This window comes from Desmodus rotundus, chromosome 3 (genome assembly GCF_022682495.2).
Source record: "Desmodus rotundus isolate HL8 chromosome 3, HLdesRot8A.1, whole genome shotgun sequence".
In the NCBI taxonomy this organism is placed as follows: Eukaryota; Metazoa; Chordata; class Mammalia; order Chiroptera; family Phyllostomidae; genus Desmodus; species Desmodus rotundus.
Window position 1 is genome coordinate 15,638,773 of NC_071389.1, and position 24,346 is coordinate 15,663,118.

At 46.4% G+C, this 24,346-nt stretch overlaps 2 protein-coding genes across 6 annotated transcripts; one reads left to right on the plus strand and one right to left on the minus strand.

Annotated features, from left to right (window-relative positions):
- Positions 1–1,075: 1,075 nt before the first annotated feature.
- MTFR1L (mitochondrial fission regulator 1 like) lies at positions 1,076–13,021 on the plus strand. 5 transcript variants are annotated; one of them, XM_024554403.4, is made up of 7 exons: positions 1,076–1,206; positions 4,237–4,353; positions 4,861–4,965; positions 8,025–8,134; positions 8,320–8,531; positions 9,665–9,992; positions 12,039–13,021. In XM_024554403.4, the coding sequence occupies exons 2-7, from the start codon at positions 4,330–4,332 to the stop codon at positions 12,142–12,144; spliced, it is 885 nt and encodes a 294-aa protein (XP_024410171.1). In that variant the 5' UTR covers positions 1,076–1,206; positions 4,237–4,329; the 3' UTR covers positions 12,145–13,021. The 5 variants fall into 5 exon arrangements, with proteins under 5 accessions (XP_024410171.1, XP_071076958.1, XP_024410173.1 ...); XM_071220857.1 differs by having other exon boundaries at positions 9,707–9,992; XM_024554405.4 differs by having other exon boundaries at positions 1,094–1,206; positions 4,262–4,353.
- A 1,177-nt stretch (positions 13,022–14,198) lies between these two features.
- On the minus strand, positions 14,199–24,080 carry AUNIP (aurora kinase A and ninein interacting protein). Its single transcript, XM_024554402.3, has 3 exons — positions 23,913–24,080; positions 16,463–16,601; positions 14,199–14,974 (listed from the first exon to the last, which is right to left on the minus strand). Exons 1-3 carry the CDS (start codon positions 23,988–23,990, stop codon positions 14,199–14,201), a joined length of 993 nt encoding a protein of 330 aa, XP_024410170.2. The 5' UTR covers positions 23,991–24,080.
- Positions 24,081–24,346: the final 266 nt, after the last annotated feature.

The following is a 24,346-nucleotide window of genomic DNA, read 5'->3' on the forward strand; positions in this document are numbered from 1 at the left end:
GGAGTGACTTCCCAGGATGGGGCCTCCATTCTGCCTTCTGCAAGGGCAATTTCGCAGAAAAGGGAGCAGCTGCGAGCAGCAGCCAACACAGCAGCTGGAGGATGGAGTCACTGGCAGAGTAAAGGGGATATGGGTGGGGCTCCAAGACAGCATCTACCACATCCAGCAAAGATCTGCCATTGCCAGGGAAAGTGGAATCGATGATAAGCAACAGTTTGCCATCCTGGAAACAGGGCTTCACGTGGAAGTCAATGTCCTTTGAAATATGGTGGGGCTCAGGGACCTCTAAGGTCTCTGGCCAAAACCAGCTACATAATTTGCAAGATCCAGTGCAAAATGAAAATGCAGGGCCCCTTGGGATTTGCAGGATATTTTTTTAGACCGAAGAACTGCAACCTGGGAGCCAGGCACAGCCACAGTGCTTGGGTCAGAGGAGGGCGCAGATCCAGGCCTGGATGCCATGGACACGGGGACCGGAGGGGTTGAGCACAAAGAGGGAGTGGGTGAGTGGCCTGGAAGGAATGTGGAAATGTGGGTGATTCTCTTTCCCAATGCCTTTGGGATCTACTCTACCCATCTGATCAAATCACTGAAAATACTGTGTATGTGTAACACATAAAGGCTAAAATAGGAGAAGGCTACAAAGCGCTGGACGGCAGGAGTCAGGGGAGAAGCCCATTTTTGCTGGAGAGAAGGCAGAGGGCCTTGGCCGGTAAGAACTGGGAAGGGGACCAGGGCATACGCAAGGCAAGCTCTGCAACCTAAGGATCTGGAACGCCAGGGTTCTCAAGTTTGCAGTTGGGATGGGGACTGTATATACCACACAATTTGGGGGCCGAACAGCGACATAGTCAGATCTCGTACTGCAAAGGTCGGATCGGGAGTAAAGCAGCAAAGAGACAGAGACATCTCCGACCTCTGTCAATTTTAATCTAGGGCTCTAACGGCAGGGGGCGTGGTCTGGGACGGCAGTGTCCCTCCGGGTCTGCCCGTGCCACCGCCCACCGCCCCGCCCAGTCCGAGGCGGAGCTCGCCCCGCCTCGCGCGGCCCGCTATCCCAGGGCGCGCGGGGGCGCGGCTCGGTGCGCAGCTGCGAAGGATTGCTTCCGGAGGCCGAGCGGCGGAAGTGAGGCCGGTCGAGGCTGGGCGGCCCGCTATAGTAGGAGGGGCCGTGAGGTGAGAGAGTCCCCGGAGCCCGAGTCTTAGGTGAGAGGCTATGACCGAGTGCCGCTCGGGAGGAGGGGCGCGGTCTCGCGCGAGGAGCCCTGCGGGGGCCCGCGGCTCGCGTTCCCGCTGTCGTTCTCGTTGGAGCCGCTTTTGTCTGCTTCATTGGGCAAGGGGGGGGAAACTGAGTCCCGAAGGGGCAGTTGCTCCCCCGAGTCACCCAGCTTCGGTGGCCGAGCTATGCCGTAGGCTTCTCGTCTCGGCCGCGGTCCTCGGCGGGCTGAGCCGCCTCTGCCACCTCCTCGCTCCTTCTGGGGCCTGGCCCCGGGCCTGTGGATTTAGGGACCGCCTGGCCGGCAGCGAGAACTTGGCCGACCTTGCCCCTGTCGGGTCAGGCTGTTGCAGGGGAGGGGAGGCGTGTCCCGGGCAAGGTCCCCGCACAGGCTCCCCGACGCAGCTCTCGGCTCAGCAGAGTTCCGCTGAGCGTGGCGGCCCCCGAGGGGACCCAGGAGGGATGAGACCGGGCCCTGCCCTGCCCGGCTCCCGCGGGGGACCGTGTGTAAACGTGACAACAGCCTGGAGAGGGACTGTGGGAGCGCAGAGGCGGTAAGAACCGACCGGCGTTGGCACGGGCAAGATTCTTCTAGGCAGTACACTGTGCGAAGGTGGTGAGGGAGGGTGCGAGGGCTGAGTCGGTGCTCTGCTTTCATTCACTTTTTAATCGGACAAATGTTTACACGCTCACTGTGGGCCAGGCTGGCGCTGTGCTGTGCCTAGGGAAGTCCCTGCCCTGGGGACAAATGGCACCTTACACAGTTAATTATGGAGGAAAGGCAGGATGCCCTGGCGTGAACAGTAGAGGACCTGACTCTCGGGTAACGGGAGGCGATGCTTCAGCTGAGCTCGGAAGAATGATTAAGAGTGAGCTTTGGGAAAGGGATGCAGGTGGACAAGGCCTCAGAGGCGGTGTGGAGGTGCTGGAAGAAGGCCGGGGGCGCTGAAGGGCAAGCCGAAGGCAGGATGTGTGGCTGTGAAGTGCGCAGGGGCAGGTCGCAGGCCTTGTGGGCTGTGCCGAGTTCCGTCTCCTGAGTTGGGCCTGGTGGTGGAGGACCTGCAGGAGCCTGGATCTGTGGGGGTTTTAGCCAAAGGAGCAATCTGACTAGCATGGTGTTCTAGAGAGATCCTGTGGCTTTGTGTGAGACTTGGGCCCCACTGCGTCTTTAGAATGAAGTTCAGGGAAGTGACTGCAGGGACTGAAGTGGGAAGCGGAGGGGGGCACTGTTAGGTGGGACGTGGCCCCGAGAGCACAGAGCCTGGCGCTCACAGGGACTGTGATCAAAGGCTTGGTCTGCGCCTAGAAGTGGAGCCCATGCGGGAGGCAGCAGGCTCTGGACCAGACTCGAGGTGCTTTCTACTGTCATGATCGCTGAGTGGCCTTAAACCAGTTCCTTCGTCTCTCCAGTTTCCTTTCCTTGTGTGAGTGATAACTTCCTTCTTTCCAACTTCCTTTCCCCATGAAGTGAGTGACTCCTCTCCCAGGGCTGAGAGACTCTACAAGAAAGAGCTGCTTCGGTAGTCCAGCCCGTACCCTGATCAGAGCCTTCCCCTGGCTCCCCCGCTCCCTGTATTCCGCCTGGTATAATGCGTTCCCATGTATAATGTACACCCTTGGCTTTGTGCGCATTATACACGGGTTATACCCGTTATTGTACCCATGTATGGTGCATTCTTATTCCTCCCCAAAAAATTTGGGCAAAAAAGTGCGCATTATACACGGCAAAATACGGTACTTCTCACCTGGGCAGGCCCAGCCCTCATGACTTCGCCCCCAGTTAATCTTTACCCCTTACACTCTGCTCCTCTAAGCTGTCTCTCACCGTCCTGACCTGCACCTGTGCTATTGTTTTTCTTCCCTTCCTTCCCCCTCCAAACTACCACAGGACTTTGGGGCAGGGGGCTAAACTCACCTGACCGCCTGCCTAGTATACCTTCCTGAAGATAACTATATTCTGGGCTAGAATTATATATTCCGGTGCTGTCTCTTCTAGATTGTGCGTTCCTTGAAAGCATGGCTGTGTCTTCCCTTTTCAGGGGCCCTACAGTGCCCAGCACAAGGCGGGCACCATTCGTGTTTGATGAACAGGGATCGAGTGAGCTCACTGATTGCACCTGCTCACCATGCAAGGGCAGCTGCGAAGAATCCAGTCAAGAGTGACCCCACCCATCTGTCACATTTTAACAGTTCATTAAGCCCTTTAAAATTTCCTACTTCACTGATGGATCTTTAAGGTAGCCTAGAGTGGCAGCTGTTCTCGTCCTCTTTTTAGAGGTGGAGAACCACCATTTGGAAAGGTTAAGTGACTTGACTGTGGCTACAAAGCCAGTAGATGGCTGAGCCAGGACAAAAGCATTTGGCTCTTCTCCCTGTAGCCTAATAGATGAGATTGACTAGAGCAGGCTGTCCCTTCCTCTGTGGTCTGTTTCACCTCTCCCCGTCAGGGCCCCTGCAGTGCTGGGCGGCGCGTGCTGGGCTTTTATACATCATCTTCAAGAAAGAATGCTGGAGCCCTGGCCGGGTAGTTCAGTTGGTTAGAGCATCATCCTGATTCACCAAGGTTGCAGGTTCTATCCCCAGTCAGGGCACATAAAAGAATCAGCCAATGAACTTATAAATAAGTAGAACAAGTTGACGTCTCTCTCTCTTATTCTCTCTAAAAATCAATAAATAAAAATTTTAGGAGAGTGAATGTTGGGCTTGGGTGGTACCTACAATTTGCCTTTCCCTTTCACTACCAAAGGGTTCTATTTCATCTTTAGAGGTTTTGCCTCAGGAAAGCAAGGGCCCAGGAGGGGCTCCAGCATTGTCCAAGTTCACACAATAAGTCTGGAACAGAACCTTTAAGGGTCTGGATTTGGAAAGAGCCATTGTTGGGTGAGGGCAGCCTCTTGGGCTGGTTTTCTCCCCTGTGAAATGTAAGAGAATCCTTGGTGTTAGGCATTGCTCTGCAGTGCCTGGTTTTGTGGGGCTTGTGTGGTGACCCCTGAGTCGCCACTGTGAGGGTTGTTTCACAGGGAGGGAACTCTCATGTTCCTTAAGATGGCCTGATATGAAGGAATCACGCCTCCCGACGCTGCCTCGTCCTGCAAGTGCAAGAGCTGGTTGAAATGTCGGGAATGGAAGCCAATGTGGTAAGGGGCACTCCGAGGGCAGTGGTGTGGTGGGGGAGGCTGAGCTCGGGGCCTGCTGAAGCTGAGGCTCTTCAGTTAATCCTTCCTTTCCTCTGGAGGCCTGGAACTGAAGGGAGGCCACCCTTCCACCCACTCCACCAGGCAGAACCCACTAGGATCTTGGGGGCAGTTAAGGAGTCAGTGTGTTTGTGCCTTTCTGTGCAGAGGGGAGGGAGGGAAGCCCAGATGATCCCTACACCCAGCTAATTTCTCAGCCCTTCACCGGCCCCTTCCAACACTGACTGCGCCTTGGCAACAGCAGGTATCCCTCAGGTGGCTTGCCAAGGTAAAGGGTAACAGCTGGGGAACCCGCCCGGGTCACTTAAAATTGAGACTTGACTTACCCCATAGGGTGCCCTGTCCCTGGGATCGAAGAATCCAGTCTCCCTGGTAAAGGGGAGTAGGGGAGAGGATGGGGACAATACTTGAACTCATCTCTGAGGTTGTGGCTGTCGCTCTCTGCTCTAGACCATCCCAATCTGGCAAAACAAACCGCATGGGGCTGCTCGCAGTGTAGTAAGAAGAATTGGGACCAACCTGCCCCTGAAGCCATGTCCCCGGGCATCCTTTCAGGTGAGTGGACTGGAAGAGCAGCAAGATGAGAGGCTCAGAGAGTATGGAAGGATGGTGCTGCTCCATGCCCCAGACTCCTTGGCATTGCCAAGGCAGATTGAGTTCCTGGCCATTTTTTTGGTTTCATTTTGTTAAGTGCTTATAATGAATGGATCCTGATCACCGTGTCTCCCTGATTGCACACAGACCTGTGGCCACAAGTCAGGTTTCCAACTTGCTCCTAAATTCATCATCTTCCATGTCTGATGCCTCTGCTGAGTACTCACATTTCATCAGGCTCTAGCAATCCAATTTCTGAGAGTGGGCCACGGGCCCTTGCTGAACCACATCTCCAGACTAGCCAGGTCTGTGCCATGAGGTGTTTGCCTGCAACCCTGGCTGGTCCCCATGTGGGACACTGAGTGCTGTGTGTGACTCAGAGCTGAACTGTGCTTTTCTTTACTAGCCCTAAGATTTGGCTGCTCAGTCACCTATTTTCAGTTCCCTGAGGCCTATCCTCTTCTTCCTGGGGAAGTCGGGCCACTCCTTTACTGGGCTACTTGAGTCTTACCTCTGTCCACGGGGCCTTTAGCACTCACTCTGCAGTAGTGATTCTTCCCTAGCTGGTGTCCCTGAGACCCCTTCTGCAAAGGAAAATCAAGTAGGATTTATTCTTCCCAGCTGCCTTCTGCAAAGAACTAATGGTTAAGCACCAGCTTGGGGCTACATGCTTAAGGTATGTGTCTGGGGAGCTGGGACACAGAACACTTCAGCTTTCTGCCTACACAGAGAAGGCAGAAATATATGCACAAAAAGGTGCAGGTCCAGGTGGCTACAGAAACGAAGGAGATGAATTTGTACATTAGATGTTGATGAACCCTGTGAAATCCGTGTAGGAGCTGGATCTGGAGTCAGAAGTGGTGCCGGGGCTGGTATTAGAGTCAGGAATGGTGTTGGAAATGAATGTGTGTGTATTGGGAAGGGGAGGGGAAGCTGTCCCATGACCCAGATTACCCAGACTTGCCTAAAGGGCATGCGCAGGGTGGCTCCAGCTGCCTCAAGCATCAGAAACAAGAGGAAGCACAGCTAGGGAGTACGAGGGACCTTGGAAGTTGCTTCCACACTTGGTTATAATCTCTCTAGTCCTTTGGCCAGGTGCTGCTGGGCAGAGCTAATCAAGGGCACAAAAGCTAATCATACTCCCACAGAGTAGGACTATGTGTGAGTACAGGCACACCTCAGAGATACTGTAAGTTTGGTTCCAGACCACCGCAACAACGGAAATATCGCAATAAAGTGAGTTGTAATCTTTTTTTACTCATGGAGGGTCTTGCCTTCAATTTGTAAAAATGCAACATCTGTGAAGTGCAGTAGAACGTAGTATATGCTCAGTAAACTCATTTAATTGCCAGTAGCAGAGTAGTGCTCTAGCTTCCCTAAATGGCCCACCTTAGCAGTAGCTCCTGGGTCAGTGGCGATCACTTCACTCCTGTGAGACCCAGGTTACCTACCTGTCTAAAAGCGAGAGCCATCAACTCCTGATCCACCTTCCAAACAGTTCGTAGCAGGAACATCTGAATTTAACTCGTGGGGGGGCGGGGGTGAGAAATTACTGGTATCCCTGTATTTGTTGTAAATTACCTTAAATATTATTTAAGGGACTCTTTATTTTTTAATCTACCCATATAAAATATTAAATTATGGAAAATAAAAAAGGAGAAAGGAAAATAAATGACCTATGATCCCATAGTCATGACACAGTAACTTTTCATGTTGTGGTGTAGTTCTTTTTCTATGTGTATTTGCTTTTTGCATTCCCACTCAAAATATAATTGAATCCTCCTAATTTTTCCTTTAGTTTTTTACACAGTGTCACTCAGCCTCTCTGTTCCCTGGATGTTGTTCATTTGGGTCAAGGGGCTATTTTAAAGAATCTTACTCTATTCCTTTTGTATAATTAATCATGTATTTTTATTTGTTTAAGTATTCAAATTATCAAGTTGGCTTAAAACAGTGTTGCTGTTAACAGTGTAAATCCCAGTCAGCTACAAAGGTATTGAAAAGAGCTAGCCAGAGGAAGCTTCCTGTTGATGTAACAGATTATCGATGCCCAGGGGCTCGCAGACAGTAGTCATCTCTGTTACAAGGTCACTCTGGCCCATCCCGCTAAAGACCCCTTTTTCTTTAAAAGGTCAGACAATAAACATTTAGGCTGTGGATGGCGACAGTGCTACAGCTACTCACTTTTGCAGTTAACCACTTAAAAGTCACCACAAACAACACATAATAAACAAATTGGTGCAATTATTTTTCAAATAAAACTTCATTAAAAGTTTTATCAATTTATTATTTACACCTGTTGGTGATTCATGCCACTGGTGAGGGCAGACTCCCATCCATTTCCAACAGGCCCCATCCCTCCTCTAGAGCACCCTGTTTTGATTGGAGTAAACAATAGCCTCATAATTGGACTGTTCACCCTGCCATCTATGCTCCCATCTATTACAGCAGCAGAGTAATCTTTTTGTTATTTTTAAAGATATTTACTTACTTACTTATTTCTAGAGAGAGGGGGAGGGAGGGAGGAACACCAGTGTGTGAGAAAAATATCGGTTGCCTCTTGAACGCCCCCAACTGGGGACCTGGCCCACAAACCAGACATGTGCCCTGACTAGGAATCGAACTGGCAACCTTTCCTTTCTCAGGTTGACGCCCAACCCACTGAGCCATGCCAATCAGGGCCAGAGTAATCTTTTAAAATCTAAAATCTAATCCTTACATAAAACCTTCTAGTGGCTTGCTATTGCCTTAGAATTAAAGCTCCTAATTGACCTTCCAACCTCTTGCAACTTCCCTCACCCCCATTCTGTTCCAGCCATGCTGAACTATTAGTAATCTCACAAGATCTCTTGCTTCTGGCATCTTACTCAAGCTGTTTCCAACCTAGAACTCTCCTCTCCCTTTTCTAGGTGGCCTTCTTGACATCATTCCCAGTGCTAGATTAGGTGCCCCTCCTATGTATTTTGCCCAGTCTGATTGTCTCGTCATGATGTTTGTTGATGAATTTTGCTTTCCAACAGACCTTGCCTAACGTCTCTGATCTGTGTCTGAGGGATGTGCCCCCAGTCCCTACTCTGGCTGACATCGCCTGGATTGCTGCAGATGAAGAGGAGACATACGCCCGGGTCAGGTAGCTGAGGAGCTTCTTCCCAGATGAGATGGCAGGCAGCAGGGGGAGTGCTTATGAGAGGCTGAGGGCAATGGCAGTGAGACCTGTGGACGCTGAATGGCTGTTAATCTTGTAGTGGGTGAAGGAGTTTTAGAAGGGGTGCAGCGGCCCTCTGACTGTGATATACCTGTCTCTCCCCGGGCCAGGAGTGACACACGCCCCCTGAGGCACACCTGGAAGCCTAGCCCTCTGATTGTCATGCAGCGCAATGCCTCGGTGCCCAACCTGCGCGGGTCCGAGGAGAGGCTCCTGGCCTTGAAGAAGCCAGCCCTGCCAGCCCTCAGCCGCACCACAGAGCTGCAGGATGAGCTGAGCCACCTGCGCAGCCAGATTGCTAAGATAGTGGCAGCTGATGCAGGTAGGAGCCCCCGAGTCAGGGCCAGAATATAGCAGGCTGTTCCTTTCCCCTGGCTTTTGGACAGAATAGTGCTAAAGAAAATGGTCCTTGGTTCCGGGGGACTTGGGCCCAGGGCTTTGGGGTTGCTCTGAGACCTGACTAGCTTGTAGTGCTTCTTGGATGGTTTCTGTCAGTTATTTTGAGCTGACAGAAACCAATACCCTTTGCCAAGTGTCTTTAAGATCACATCTTCCATCAGCCCTCAGCAGCTTCCCTTTTCAGTGTAAGAAATAAGCATCCCCATTAAGCACCTGTCTTCCCTTCCCTTGTCCTGTCTACCAGAGACTGGAAATGGATGGGAGTCTGCCTTCACCAGTGGCATGAATTACCAACAGGTGTAATCTCCCGAGAAGTTCAGGGTTTACTTATCCTCATTCTTTTTGCTCCTAGTTGAACTCAGCTTCCAAACCTTATCAGTTGGTAGAACACATGACAATTATGGCATTCTCTTTGACATCTTCATGTATTTAATTCCCTCGTATGCTGGTTGTATAGAGGAATTCACTTGAATTTTCCGTTTGTATTTATTGGCTACTTTATCATCTACAAGGCAAGCTAATGTAGTAGCATATGAAAAGCCATAGGGATTCTTAGAAACTTAGAGGCAATTCTGTTAAAATTTGGGAAACTACGACCGTCACCGTTCTGGTTTTTGCTGCAGAATGCTTCTTCCATTCAGAGTATTCAAAGGCAGGGTAGTCAGAAGCACTAGCCCAATTAGAGAAAAGGACAAATTCAGGCCTTGGTCCTGGCATTGTTGTTCCAGCCTAACAGGGTTGTTACTCCATAGCTCACTGTGGAATGGAAGCTTTTAGGAGCCAAGGCCTTTATTTAAGAGGCAGGGTTGGGGGAGAGGGGATGTTCTACTCTTCTGGAACACTGAAGAGCTCAGTGCTTCTACATCTTCTTGAAGTTCTGAGAGGGAAGGGTAGTGGGAGAACCTTCCACTGGCTTACAGATACCGTCCTGGGCTCTTCCAGGATGTCCTGGTATCAGCCCAGGAAATGAATGTTTGGTAGGCAGTGCTTATGAGAAGATACAACTGCTGTATTCTAGCCCCTATGTCCATCCATGACTATTGTTTTCTCTTTCAGCTTCAGCTTCGGCTTCATTAACGCCAGATTTCTTATCTCCAGGAAGTTCAAATGTCTCTTCTCCCTTACCTTGTTTTGGATCCTCATTCCACTCTACAACTTCCTTTGTCATTAGTGACATCACCGAGGAGACCGAGGTAGAGGTCCCTGAGCTTCCATCAGTCCCTCTGCTTTGTTCTGCCAGCCTTGAATGTTGCAAACCAGAACACAAAGCTACCTGCAGCTCGTCTGAAGAGGATGACTGCATCTCTCTGTCCAAGGCCAGCAGCTTTGCAGATATGATGGGGATCCTGAAGGACTTTCACCGGATGAAACAGAGCCAAGATCTGTAAGTATTTGACAAGGAGCTCTGGGGATCTAGTTACTATTTAAGTCACCAGTAGCCAAGGATCTAATAAACGGTACTTACATAACAAGTCCTCAGTAGTGGCCACATGTTACCCCAGTTTGAGGAAAAAGGAACACTTCAGATTTGGTTGAAGTGATCTAACCCAACCACATGTTAGACTAATAGGAATTTTACAAGGTTCATCTAATCCTACTTCTCTCTCCCAAGGGCTTTACCACTTCCATTCTCATACTGCTAGTAAGTGCCCCCCCCCATGCCCCACCCTTCAGTGTAGTGTTGCATAATTAGTATCTCAAATTGGTAGACTTTTTTTGTGGGAGAACTGCATAAAGTTGGGAGTTCCTACTTTCAAATACAGTGGTCCATTATGCAAACTAATTCTGCAATTTCAGAGATTTGAGAACAAGGCTTTTTTTGAGACTCATAGGAAGTTCCTAAACCTGGCTGCCAATCAGAATTGCTCATACTTGTTCAAAATACACCTCACACTTACTAAGCCCAACCCGTGAGGAGTAGCACTCTGGCTGTTTTATGGGAATGTGAGGGAATTTGGGAAATACTGTCCTGGGCTCTTCCAGGATGTTGTGGTATCAGCCCAGGAAATGAACGTTTTCTACACCTACACCTTGAGCAACTCATCTAGGAAGGAAGCCCTAGTGCCCCAGCTGGAGGCAGCGACCAGCTCGCAGTGTTTCCACGTGTGGTCTGAGCACCTGCATGGACACACCAGAGGAGTTTGTCTGCAGGTTCCTGGACATTGAAACATTCAAGTGTGACATCCAGACTCCAAAGGCCAGAGTCCAGAATGTGCAGCTCTATTTGTTAACATAGATTCAAAACTCTTGGGGAGGTGAGGGCCCTCTCCTGAGTTGATAAAGGGCCTGTTGTGCAAGGGCCCACTGACCTTTGAAAACCAGATAAAACTAAGTGATTCCCTCATTGCTTCCTGGTAGTGGATCCTTTATAGAAGTCACTTTCACCTTCCTTCTCCGGCCATAGCCAGGTTGGACTAAGTCATACCCACAGTTCTTTGGTCTCTTGCATTCCCAAATTCAGCTGCTGCTTTGGGGCTGCCTTGAGTCTTTCTCTTCTGCTCAGTGTTTCATAGACTCTCAAATTTTCTTTTACTTGCTTCCTGCCCTGTATTAGACCCAAGCCCCTCCTCCCACCATGTCTTGGGATCTTTTGTCCCTTGTTAATAGGCGGAGATGGGTTAATGACTAAGGATGGGAAGGTAACCCTACCAAAAAAGGGGCACAAAAATGTGCCATACTGAAAGCAATTACTTGTTTTTGCTTTCAAGATTTAATAGTTAATCTTGACCTTTATGAATAGCCTAAGGATTAGTAAAACACTTTCATGACAATGTATATATGTGTATAAGTCCACTGGGATTTCAAGCAACTGTTTTGCAGACGTCTAGGACATTCTTATATATCAGATAACTTGGACCTACCCCAATCTGGAGTTGGTTTTGTTCCCACAGGTCCCTTATGATGTGAACATTTTACTACAAATTCTAGATCTCATTTTTTAAAATCTCACAGCCCTCCTGTTGGGGAAACACAATAGTACGTAATCTTCAGAAAACCTTTTCCCTGGGATTAATAAAGGTCAGAATGGCCAAGAGTTACTAGTCACTTTCCACCTGAGGTAGGAGCAGAATCTTAGCTACCACTGGCTAATTCTAACTGGTTTGATGGTCCTTTACTTTGCCTATACTTTACACCCATCTCAGGAAATAGTAAAGAATTCTAGTTAAGAAATGAGATCTAGAGCTAGCTAGCTTGGTTTTGGACCCTGGATTATTCACCATTTACTAAGTAGCTTTGGGAAAACTATATAACCTCTCTGTGCTTCAGTTCCCTCATTTATGAAAGCCTGTTGTTAATAGTACCTGCCTCATATGATTGTTGTGAGAATTAAATGAAATCATATTCAAAGACATGGAACACTCCCCTGGACGGAGTAAGTACTCAGTAAATTATTAAATTATTAATAATTAAGTTATTATTGTGTCTCTAGGAACCGGAGTTTATTGAAGGAGGAGGACCCTGCCGTCCTTATCTCTGAGGTCCTAAGAAGGAAGTTTGCTCTGAAGGAAGAAGATATCAGTAGAAAAGGAAACTGATAACACTCAGCTCTGCAAACTCAGTTTTGTGCTCCTGGAATTCCTCAATAGCTGCCTTCTTCACCACAGATGTTTCTGCCTCTCCATTAGAAGTTTTCTGCAACAGTCTTGCCAAAAGCTAGAACTTGGGCTGAAAGAGCTGGATTGTTTCCCATACTTCAAACCTTAGCAGAAGCTAAGGCCTGTTTTGAGCTGAGACACCTGTTACAGGTAAATGTATAGGTTGGAATGTTTCAATCTAAAGGCTGAGCCAGGAGTTTCTGGTTTTTCCTCACCCCTGTGTGAAAATAGGTCCTGAATGACTGACTTCACTGCATTAGACCCCATAACTGGTCTCAATGGACACTGCACCCAGCTGTCACTTTCAGCAGCTTCCTTGCAGCAGAGCCAAGGGAGCTCAAATGTTTATGTACATGTTCACAGGGCAGGAAAAATCTTATGCTGCTCCATCATACACCGGCACCAATGCCCAGCAGTCACCCTCTCCCCTGTCCAACACCTAGAAGTAGAGGTCTGGCCTCTGAACCAGCTGACATTTGGGCTGCTTCTAGGAGGCCTGGGCTGTTTTTTTCTTAAATATATTTTGTAATACTGTACAACCAAATCTACCCTCCAAGGCCCTGGGGCCTCATTGGTTCCACTGACTGAACTCTTGCTCTTCCGTGGACTTTAGTTTAAGCCCAGTAGAAGAGAGAAATGGGGAGGGGAAAGAGAATACCATCTTTCTTGCAGGCCCTTGACTTCTTTGCGTTGGGACAAGGTTTGTACCCACACCATGCATGACTCAGACACCCTCAGGTCCCTTTCTCTACGATATGTATTGTGTGTGTTTGGGTTGAAGCACTACCTGACATTAAAGGAAGGATTTGCAGAGATACTGCACTTGCTGTGTCCATTTCTGAGTTACAATCTCCTGGTGTCCCCCACAGGTATAGGACTCCTGTTAACTTTACAGTATGTGTACTTTCATGAACAGGATCCTGACTTCCCCCTTTTCCTCATAAGGTCCTGCCTCTATAAGAGAACTTTCCTCAGAAACTTTTGTCCCTTTCTGTAGAGATTTTGTCCTAGGCTCTTAAAGCAGTTCCATCTTATAACTTGCAAGCTTGCCCCCTAGGAGCCTCTTAGGTTCCACACCTGCATCATGGGAAACTGCTACCTGATGGGTAAAATCTTGGGTAGAACACAGGTCAAGTTAGATTCCTTTCAGATGGGACCCACAGCAATGACAGCATATAACATTAAAAAGCTCCTTTTTCAGAAATAAAATTGGTAATGTTTTAATTACCATCAGAGCCAGCTTTATAAACAGTCATTTATTTGGACTCGATTTTATAAAGGGAGTTCTCTCCCACTTTATAGTAGAAGAGTGATACAGTCACATCTAGATTGTTACATAGCCCAGGATTTTTAAGGGAGATGTTTAAACATACAACTTTAAAATGCTGTAAAGTTATCACAAAAATAAAATTAAAAATTAAACTGCCATCATTCTACCCTCTACCTCTCTCTCTATCCCCCTGCCCCTGTACACCCAGGTCAGGGAGCTGTGACTTAACCACTCAAAGTGTCAGGAATAATGGTCCCAAGCTTAGGTCAAGTAAGTGTGATTACAGCCAGAGGTTAAAAGTGTACACATCTGTAAGAGGCGATGTCTTAGTTAGGCATCTGAAAGGGCAGAAAGGTGGCTCACTGCAGGCTGCATAACAGGCTCTGTGGTGGAGGGAGGAGGGCCTGCCCTGCCTCCCTGGGGCTCACCATAGCGTCGTACAGAGAGTGTACCAACCACCCCTAACTTAGGGAAAGGCATGATGCCAACCATACTATCTCAGGTGTCACCACCCCCTTTATTTGAAGAAAATGCTCAATAACAACAGCTTCAACACACACTTCCCCCTTACCCAAACATACTCACCCGAGCCCCTCCCTGAGATATTTTCCTGTATCTGTCATTTCAAGATTTTAAAACCAAACCCTGAAAGACATTTAGATTTGGTGCCTGATAACTTGATTGCCTTCGGAGTCCTGGGTAAAGAGCAAATCAGGCTGCAGGCTCAGAGCCTATCCTGGCACTGAGCCCTAGAACTGTGAGAAAAGTGTCCTAAGCCCTGGTTCTGGCTGTTGGTTATCTCTCGGAAAGGAGCTCTAGAGTTGTGGGCAATGACCCGCTGACCCTGAGAATCCTCAGTGAAAAGCTGACTCCAGGAGTCCCTGTCATTCTTTTCACTGTCCCAGGAAAACAAAGGAACACGACAAGAACTTTGTTTCACTGCTTCTGCGTTTTGTCCACTCCAGGAATCCCTGTATGTTTGAAAGAGGACAGGGGCCTGCCTATTTTCCCGGGCAGACACCTTTTCCAGTTCAGACTTGTCCCAGGGCTGATGGCCCTTGCCCCAAAGGGGTTTACTGCATCTCTCTGTGCCCTGAGAGTTCTTTTTCTTAGATCCACGAAGCCATTCCCTTTTCCAGGAAGAATCCTTCTCTCCCTCCTTTTGGTCCAGCAAGCAAGAACTTTCCAAGTCCTGGGTGAAGGAACAAGCCAGTGAGTCTTGCTTCTCTCCAGCACAGACTAAGGTACCAGGCTGGAACAAAGACTCAGTCAAGATTGGGGTTCCCATTCTGTGTTGACCAGAAGCCTGAAGGGACCGAGGAGAAAGTCCAGCTTCCTGGATATCTGCAGGGGTTGAAGTGGCAAAAGGGGGTGCCATGCAATCATCCCCCAGGCCCTGGATCAGATGGTCTAGCTGGGTTGCATCTCTCTTAGACTCTCTGCTGGTCTGACTTTCTACACGAGATGAAACATTCCTCTTATCACCACCATTTGTCTTTCCTAGTAAAACAGACATGCACAAATACTATTTTTCAGGAAAACTGTGCCCTGAGCAGGATTTAGCTGGCTCTTTCTGAAATCATTATCAGCTACTATCACTACCTAGTGCAGGGGTCTTAGGCTCTTTACATCCTTTTGTAGCTGAGCTTCCTACTTTCCATCTCTCTATTCTCTCCTAAATGATCTTTCTAAAACACAGATCTTATATATTCCCCTACTCCAATACAGGGTTGGTTCCCACAACCTACCTACTAAAGTCAGACGTGACCACAGCCTACTTTTCTAGCTTGAGTTTTCATATGTGGGGTTTGTATAACAGAGGGCACATCAGTTTTGTTTTTGTCTTTTATTTAATTTGCTTTCTGCTAGTGATCCTTGCCAAATATTACTCCGGGATATTATCCTTTGAGAAACATACTCAACACAGTTTTTTTAAGGCCTCAAGGATATTAACCATTCAACTCTAAGAAACCTGGTGATCATGTGAAGAGCATAGGCTCCCCACTCCCCAAACATTTCATGGTAAAGAGTAAAGACAGATGCTAAGTCAAGCATCAGGAAGGACAATAATAAACAACTGCTGGTGTCCAGCCTGCTAATTTTATCAGGCGTGGAATGTACCCTGTTCTGCCTTAAGGACTAATGCCATGGAATTCTCCCCCCACACCACCAAATTATACGAAGACCTAATTATAACAAAGCTGAATTACCAATTTCCTCTCCTCTAAGAATTATACTGCAGAAACTATGTTTTTTCAGTTCTCAGTTTTGCCTTAGAACTCTATATAGTAGAATATGCCAGAATTTGAAATTTGAAATGGAAAGTGTTTTTGTAAAAAGTCTGTCCTTGTTAAAGCGAAAGAGTTTTTTGTTTGGGTAGGGAAAGTGCATTTTGGAGGTTTATGCAAAGAAATCCTGGGAATCACACCAAGAGTTAGAGCTCTTCTTCCGACGCCCTCCTACTAGCAGGAACCTTGCTCTGTAAGCCCCAGCCTGCTCTCAAGTCAGCTGGTTCCCTGAAGTGGGACATGAAAGCAAAGAACTGTCAAAGGATGATAAGGCCCAAGCCAGCTTTAATGCCAACCTTTCTAAGAAAAAGAGGATCGATGAACCTTGACTAATTTGTGAAGCTTTATACAAAAATATCAATTGATCTTACATAGACTCCTCATTGTGACCAATCCAAGACACACACCTAACTGAAGGTGAGCTCCCCTGTACACCCTCAACTCCCAAGTATACCTTTCCTCGCTGTTCTGACAGGGAATACGAATATTTAATATTAGACTGAGCAAAACAGAACCAGAAAAGTATGTTTGTAAAAGTATGCATATACTGCTTTTCAAAAGGTGATGATTTCTTATGTTTTATAACTTCTAATAGGTGAGCTATTTTAACACAATGCTCTGGTGTCGTCACTTAAAACGTTCTAGCATGAAAAAAACACTCCTTTTTACTTCCTGGGTGCTCCCAGACAGGTCACCATACCTGGCTGCAAGGTGAAGAAGGAAGCAATGCTGGTCTGCCGAACGCCTGCAGGTGGAGTTCTTTGAGTAAAAGAGATCTTAGCCTTTCTCTCTCCAGGAATGAGTGTTAGCATTTTGGTGCTTGACTTGATTAAATGTGTCTGAAAATGGAGAGAAAAAGAATAATAGAACCTATTAATATCAAAACAGCAGCCAGACAGGAGAAATTCAATCAACATCAGTGACCGCCCCCCAACGGACCCTTTGGAATCCACTCAGATCCTACTTCCTAGGTACTTTCTGCTGTGTATCATCTTCTACCATTTCCTGCCACATCGATTTGTTTTTCTCAGGAATCACATATTCCAACGACAGCCCTATCTTTCTGCTTTCTCATGGAAATCGGCCAGGCTGACTAAATAAACAGGATTTGTTGAAGGGATTCCAAGGAGGAATTTATACTTAAAGACAATGATTCTCCATCAGCAGCAGTTGATGCATTTTAATAATTACAGCATCAGTCTTACCACACTTCCATTTCAGGCCCCTGTATATTGTACTTTACAGTATGAATTGGAAGATGGTCCAGAGAGGTTTTGGGAGTGTCAGCTTTTATAACCCTAATTTAGTGTGATTTGTTTTTGTTTCTATTTGCTTGTTTTGAAATGCCTGAGAAGTAGGGAGAATAGGGTTGTATTCAATTCAATCTGTCTGTAAAAGCCAAAGAAAAATGAGATTTGCCAATATTCATGCAAGTTAGAAATAGGTGTGAAACCTGAACCGAAATTATTAATCCTAGCCCAAAACTGACTCCATTTCATTTTTCCATTTGGAAACCAAAAGTTTAAGTGATTAAAAGAAGAAAGAAATCCTGGACTTAAAATCCATACTTTGACTCTAACTACTGGTACAGAACTTTCCCTTCTACCTTACAAATCTAGAAAACTGGGTAAATTACATGAAACAAGTGATTATAGACAGCGGATTAACAGTGCAGGATGGTGATTCCTGAAAAGAATTTCTGAGTAGGAAAACAAAGGGATCACTCTAGCTTTCTGCTTGGAAGTACTTTCCAGACTGCAATGTAGAGAGTACCAGGGAGAGCGCCACAGTCTTGATGAATGGAGTGAATTGAGATTGGAAGTTGAGGAAGTTGAGGTGGCTGGGATTTGCAGCACAGAGAAATGTATCCAGAAATCTACAGAGATCCCTTCAGTCTATTATGAATACTAACCTACACATGTGTTAGGTGATACCCCATGGGCCCAGACAAAGAAATGCCAGGATTGTGCCCTGGCTGGTGTGGCTCAGTGGATTGAGTGCCAGCCTGTGAACCAAAAGGTCACCAGTTCGATTCCCAGTCAGGGCACAGACCTGGGTTATATGCCAAGTCCCCAGTAGGGGGCATGCAAGGCAACCACACATTGATATTTCTCTCCCTCTCTTTCTTCCTCCCTTCCCCTCTCTCTAAAAATAAATAAAATCTTTAAAAAAGAAAGAAAGAAATGCCAGGATTACAAGCTGAATAATCCCCAGAGCTCACACAGGGCTGGCTGGCTTGCAGCCAGAGTAGAGGGACCTTCTTGAATACCAGGGACATTCAGTAGAGTTCTCAGCAGGATCACCCCTTAGCCTAAAGCTAACCCAGCCCTAGAGCAAAAGCTATTCCAACGCTGTCTTAACAAAATTTAAAAGCATTTAAAGTAGTAAGCTGATTAGCAAGTAACTACCTACCTAAACAAATTTCAGTATTCTTTAAAGACAACAAAATCCAGATACCTAAAAATGTATCACTGAAGATGCTAGCACACAATAAAAATTACTAGATATGTGAAGCAGGAAAAGATCCACAATTCGGGGCTAATGAGAATCGATTGAAAGAAGGAGACTCAGAAATATCAGGGATGACAGAATTAGCAGACCTTAAAATAGTTACTATAAATATACTCAAGGATTTAAAGAAAAACATGAAAATGAGAGAAATACAAGATTTGACAAATTCACAAGATGGGCTTAATAACAAATTAGATACTACGTAAGAAAATAACAGTCAATCTGAAGATAATAATATAAACTACTCAAAATGAAGCAAAAAGAGAAATATTGAAAAGAATAAAAGTTTTAATGGTCTGTAGGTTATCAAGCATTCCTAGAATTCCAAAAACAAGGCAGATGAGGACAAAATATATTTGAAGAAATTATGGCAAAAATTTTCCAAATTTGATGAAAACTACAAACTCCAATAGACGCTCTTTGTCAAAGATGGCCAATACAGGATCTTCCATTTCTTGTGCTCTTCTTATGTGAGCTTGCCACTCCTCTCATCAAGTAAGTGGTGAGATCCATATTCCCTCACCTTGAACTTGGGAAGAACTTTGTCACTGCCTGACAAAGTATGAGATAATAGAACTAACACTACATGATTTCCCAGACTAAGTCATAGAAATGCTATGCATTTCTGCCTTGCTTTCTTAGGACACTCACTATTGGAACCTGGCTACCATGCTACAAGGAAGCCCAAGCAGGCACTAAATTTTATAAGATACTAATCCTAGATAGGTGAAATAATGTGAGTTAGTATTCCAACAGTATTTGAGCACCTATATGCTAAGAACCGGGAATATAGTGATGAACAAAACAGACTGTTTCTGCCCTGGTAAAACTTATAGCTTAAGGGAAAAAAAACTAATAGTAGTTATTTAAATTACTACAAGTATGCTAAATCCCATAAAGACTTAAAGAAAGGTACAGATTATCAAATGATAAGCAGTAAGACCTCAATTAGCAAAACATCCAGGAACAAAACTTGGTTTACCAAGTTGACCGTACTTAGCAGGAATAGAAGGGATGTTCATTCCTTAGCTCAGAGTGATGTCCTGAGTGGTGTTGCCCCAGTTGTAGATCTCTCAGAAGACCCATGGCTTCAAGAATCTACGTCTGTTAAGACTGAGTAAGAACAGATCATGTGGAACTGAGAAGGGCCCAGGCACAAAGTCCTTCAGCAGACTGCCTCTACCTCAAAGTAGAGGCAGCCCCAGTGTATACATAAGACAGCATTAAGAAAGCCTGACAGGCATTGGACTCCTATAGGACCACATCCGTCAGTGAGCCACAGCCTAGGTATTAACTCTTCTTACCCTATAAGAATGTCCTAACCAACCTTATCTTCAGAAACATATTCCCCCCAAATCAAAGAATCTCTAGTTCTTTGTGTATCATATTCACGGTCCCACCAAGTTTCTTCTTTCAGAGTTGTAGGAGGAAAACCTGACTTCCTACAACTATGTATTCCTACGGAGAGTGATGCCTTTTTGGGGGGGCGGGGGCTGCAATTCATCCCATAAGTGTGACCCTTATACTCCACAAAGTATCAAAGCAGTTCTGAGATCATAAACTTCACCCCTTTTACTATTAGAAAATGTTTTCATTCTTCCACTGCATTTAAATTCAGTTTCACCCTCATTCTCTTTATCTTTTCTGATAATTTACCTGTAAACTTGCCTTAAAGTTCTGCTTTCAAACCAATTTAATTCCTTGTTTTATGATTCATGTGGCCTTCAATACAAGTCTAGTGCATAGTTTGATCCAACTTTTTTTTTTCATAAAGGTCACTCTGGTTTTGAATTTACATATGAATTGATACTTTCCATATAAACTAATGTAGCTTTGGTATACACGAATGTATGTGTTTCATTCTTTTTGCCATACTATCTCCTCCTTTAAGCTTCTCAGGACCCATACTCATCTCTTCCACTTCTAGAGTCACTGACAGCACCATCACCAAGTCCCCCCTTCCTCCTTAGTCTCTTACAGCACTAATTTGATGACATTTTGGACAAAAACCTTTTCCAACCAGTCACTAACATGCCTCATCAAGTTGCGCTGAAAGGATGATGCTACCTAATAAGGATGCCCTAAGGAAAACTATTTACGGAGTCTGACCAAGAAAAGCTGTCAGGATCCTATTCATCTCTAACAACATAAATAAGCTCTACTGAATTAGTAACAAAGTTTTAATTCAAACCTTACTTCAAACTCTCCAAACCTGCAAAACAAGTAACACATTACCCTGGTTCAGGATTTCATAAACTCTTGCCTAGTCCATTACCATACTCTCTTAACTGGGCAGGGTCCCATTCACTACCTGTTTCAATCAGTCCCACATACAGATCAATCTTCTTTTTCTTTTTTTAAGATTTTATTTATTATTTTTTTTAGAGAGAGGGAGAGGGAGAAAGAGAGGGAGAGAAACATCAATGTGTGAGAGATGCATAGATCGGTTACCTCACAGACCCCCAACTGGGGACCTGGCCTGCAACCTAGGCACGTGCCCTGACTGGGAATCAAACCGGTGACCTTTAGATTCGCAGACTGGCACTCAATCCACTGAGCCGTTTATCTAATCACTTTTCTATATGTAACAGTCCAAGCAGGTTTTTAAAAATATATATTTTATTTTATTTATCCGTTCGTCCGTTCATTCATTCATTTATTTATAGAGAGAGGGGAAGGGAGGGAGAGAGAGAGGGAGAGAAACATCAATGTGTGGTTACCTCTCGAACGCCCCCCACTGGGGACCTGGCCCACAATCCAGGCATGTGCCCTAACTGGGAACTGAACCATCAACCCTCTGGTTCACAGGCCGGCACTCAATCCACTGAGCCACTCCAGCCAGGGCATCATGAGTGTTTTTAATAGCAAAAGGTTAGAGATAATTTTTTGTCAATAAAGAACTGGTAAATATCAAATGTATATACAAACTTGCTATGGACTGAAATGTTTCCTCCCAAAATTCGTATGTGGAAGCCCCAACCCCACAGGCACAGTCTGGCCATGTTTGCCCTCTTACACCTTTTAAATCTCATCTACTCTCCTCTGCCTCACTCTGCTCCAGCCATGCTGGCCTTCTTGCTGGCCTTCAAGCCAAGTACACACAAATCTATCTACAGATATTCCTCAGAGATATTGAGGGTTTGACTTGACAAGGAGAATATTCTGAGAAATACTAACTTAAATTACAACAGGCCAGAGAGTGGAAGGAAGAGATAAGAAGGGATTAATCAGTTAACAACTGCAGAGCAAAAACCGACAAGGCTGCTTACATTCCTGAGTGTGTGTTGGAACTTTGAATTAACTTCCAGGTGGTGATTTCTGCCATTATGGAACTAAGAGAATAGCCAGGTGCCACTAAACCCCAGAAGCCATCGCATCCTGCACATGCATGAGCTTTTTCCAGACTGTTGCCTACCAATCCAAAGGAGCAAACCCATCTTCCTTACAGACTCTGTGCCTATCCCAGAACCAGCCCCACTTCCTTCTCGCACTCCCTTTATCTGTACAGTCAATTTAAATTCTTTCAAAACAATTTACCTCTTTCTCCCCACTACTTGATGTATAAAAACTCTTGCCGACTCCAGGAGGACAGACATGTTACCTATTCCACCTGGCACTGCTGCTGGTGGTTTAGACTTCATGCCCCAGGACGTGGTCATTTTTTGTTGCTAGAAATTACCCAATAAACCTTTTCTTTTAAAAAGACTTTTTCAGCTGTGGAAGTTCAAATTTTTGTTTAAACAGCTTCCAGACCACCTCAATAAAGTATCACAATTAAGCAAACTGTAATCTTTTTGCTAGCAGAGGATCTTGCCTTCAATTGTAAAAACTGCAACACTGTGAAGTACAATAAAACCGAGGTATGCCTGTATCTTCTCCCTCCTGCTCACGCTCCCTCGCTCCCCCCACAGCATGCACCAAGGAAAGGGCGTGTGAGCGCAGTGCGAATGTGGCCATCTGCAGACCAGGAGAAAGTTCTTACTAGAACCTGACCTGAACAGATTAAGACAATACTGTCGTACTAAGGGATACTACTCCATGTAATGGAATACTATATAGTGTTTAAAAGTAATGGAGCAACTCTTTATGAATGCATATAAAATGATCCATAATATGGAATAAGTGAAAAAGCAAATTGCAGAACAATGAATATTATGCTCCTATTTATAAGAAAGAATTTGTGCATTTGCTTGTAGGTGCACAGAATATCTCTGGGAGGACACACAAGGAAGTCATGGCCTCTGACATGGGGCAGGATGGTTAGGAGTATTAGGAAGATGCTTTACTGCATAGCCTATACATTTTAAATTATGTACTACATGAAAGGTATTACCTATCACAAAAACATTAAGTTAAAAAAAATTAAAGGAGCAGGTGGTTTATTTGTTATTTCTCAAAAATTTCAGTCGTAAGATGCTTTTTTAACAGTACTTAGTTAAGCAAGTTGTAGCCACCCACAGAAATGAGCGTCATTCATGGTTTACTGTAGGCTAACCACCTGGTCTTGAGATTATTGCCCAAACTATCCAAATTCAGCCACCGGCCTAATCTCAAACCTGCTCAGTTAAATCTTCCTCGTTAACCCCACATCACGATAATCTCACCTCCAAAATCACATTTCCCTTGAAACCACTCATCCGGGCCTAAATCCTGTCTGGTAGAAGGTAACAAACAACACTGGCCTTTGCAGCAGAGAGAACTGGGCTTGAACCCCTGCTTCCTTCCTTGTGTGAATGTCTCAACCGCGGCCCGTTTTTCATCCGCAAGCAGAGAGAACGGCAGAATCTACTTCCCTGATCTTCCTGAGTACCTACGATTAGCAAAGCACCCAGCAAAGTGCATCTCGTCTCCCCCCTGAGACTTGGGGCCTTTAGGGTTTTGAGCCGCAGTTTTCATGGACCAAGTGGCTATTATCATTCTATCTACCACGGAGTTGTACCAACCAAACAAGAGAACCTATCTGAAATACTTAACACAATGCGGAGTATAAAATGCTCAATAAACACTGAAGACTATCTCCTGTCAGCTCCTTCGTAATGACCGACGCAGAACCGGGTAAATGTGACAAACCTGGGTGTGACCTCCCACCCTTCCTACCCGGGCGCACCTGGCTTAGTTACCCAACCTCAGTTTCCTCATTCCCAACACGTGATGTTACATACAACGCACATTAAGTGCTTAATAATGTGTCTGGCACCCAGTGGATGCTCAATACATATTACGCCAGTTCCCCTTCCCGTCTCTCCTACTTTTTCCCCCTGAATCTCCTGGTTCGCGCAGGCAGATGGCCCGCACCCTGGCGGCCCCGCAGGATGAGAATTTCCCAGCACGTCCGCAGGAAGCCCTTGCGGGGACTCCGACTGCGTCAGGAGTCTGTCCGCTCGATCACACTCCTCCGAGCGAATTTTCCACCCGCCCCGACGCACACCCCGAAACCTGCTGTCCCAGATCTCCATATCCCTCTGGTCTTCCTTCCGCCCCCATTTTCTCTCCGCCTCCCCAAACTCCATTTTCCATCCTTCTTCAGGCTCCACTCCCTCTTGTCTTTGAATTCCCAAAGCGGTTCCTTTCTCAGTCTCCGACCTCACTTCCATCACCTCAGGGTCCCCCAAACACCCTTTCGCTCCCCAGCGTCCCACCTGCACTTTCCGCCTCTTCAGCGCCGCCGCGTCCAGCCATACGCCGCAGGCCTCCGCCTCGGGGCCTCCGCGCCTCATGCCCGCTGAGGAGGCCCAGCCAACCGGATACCGGGAATAGACTCCGGCGGCCTCAGGGAACTGCCACAACAGCCTCCGCCGTCGTTCGAATATCGCGCCAACTCTGGGGGCGGGGCTACGTCGCGGCCGCGCGGGCGCAGGTACCGCCCCAAGCGTCAGCTCCGACCAGGCCCAAGCTCCACCCCTTCCCCTAAGCCCCGCCCGACACTCACAAACCCGTCCTCTGTTGGTGGAGCCCCTTTCCCTTTACGGTCTTCCTATTTATGCTCTTTTCATTCGAGGGAAATATGCTGTGTGAACGCGTTCGCGGATCTGCATAAGAAACATGCATTTTCTTTTTGCTGAGTTAGTTGTAC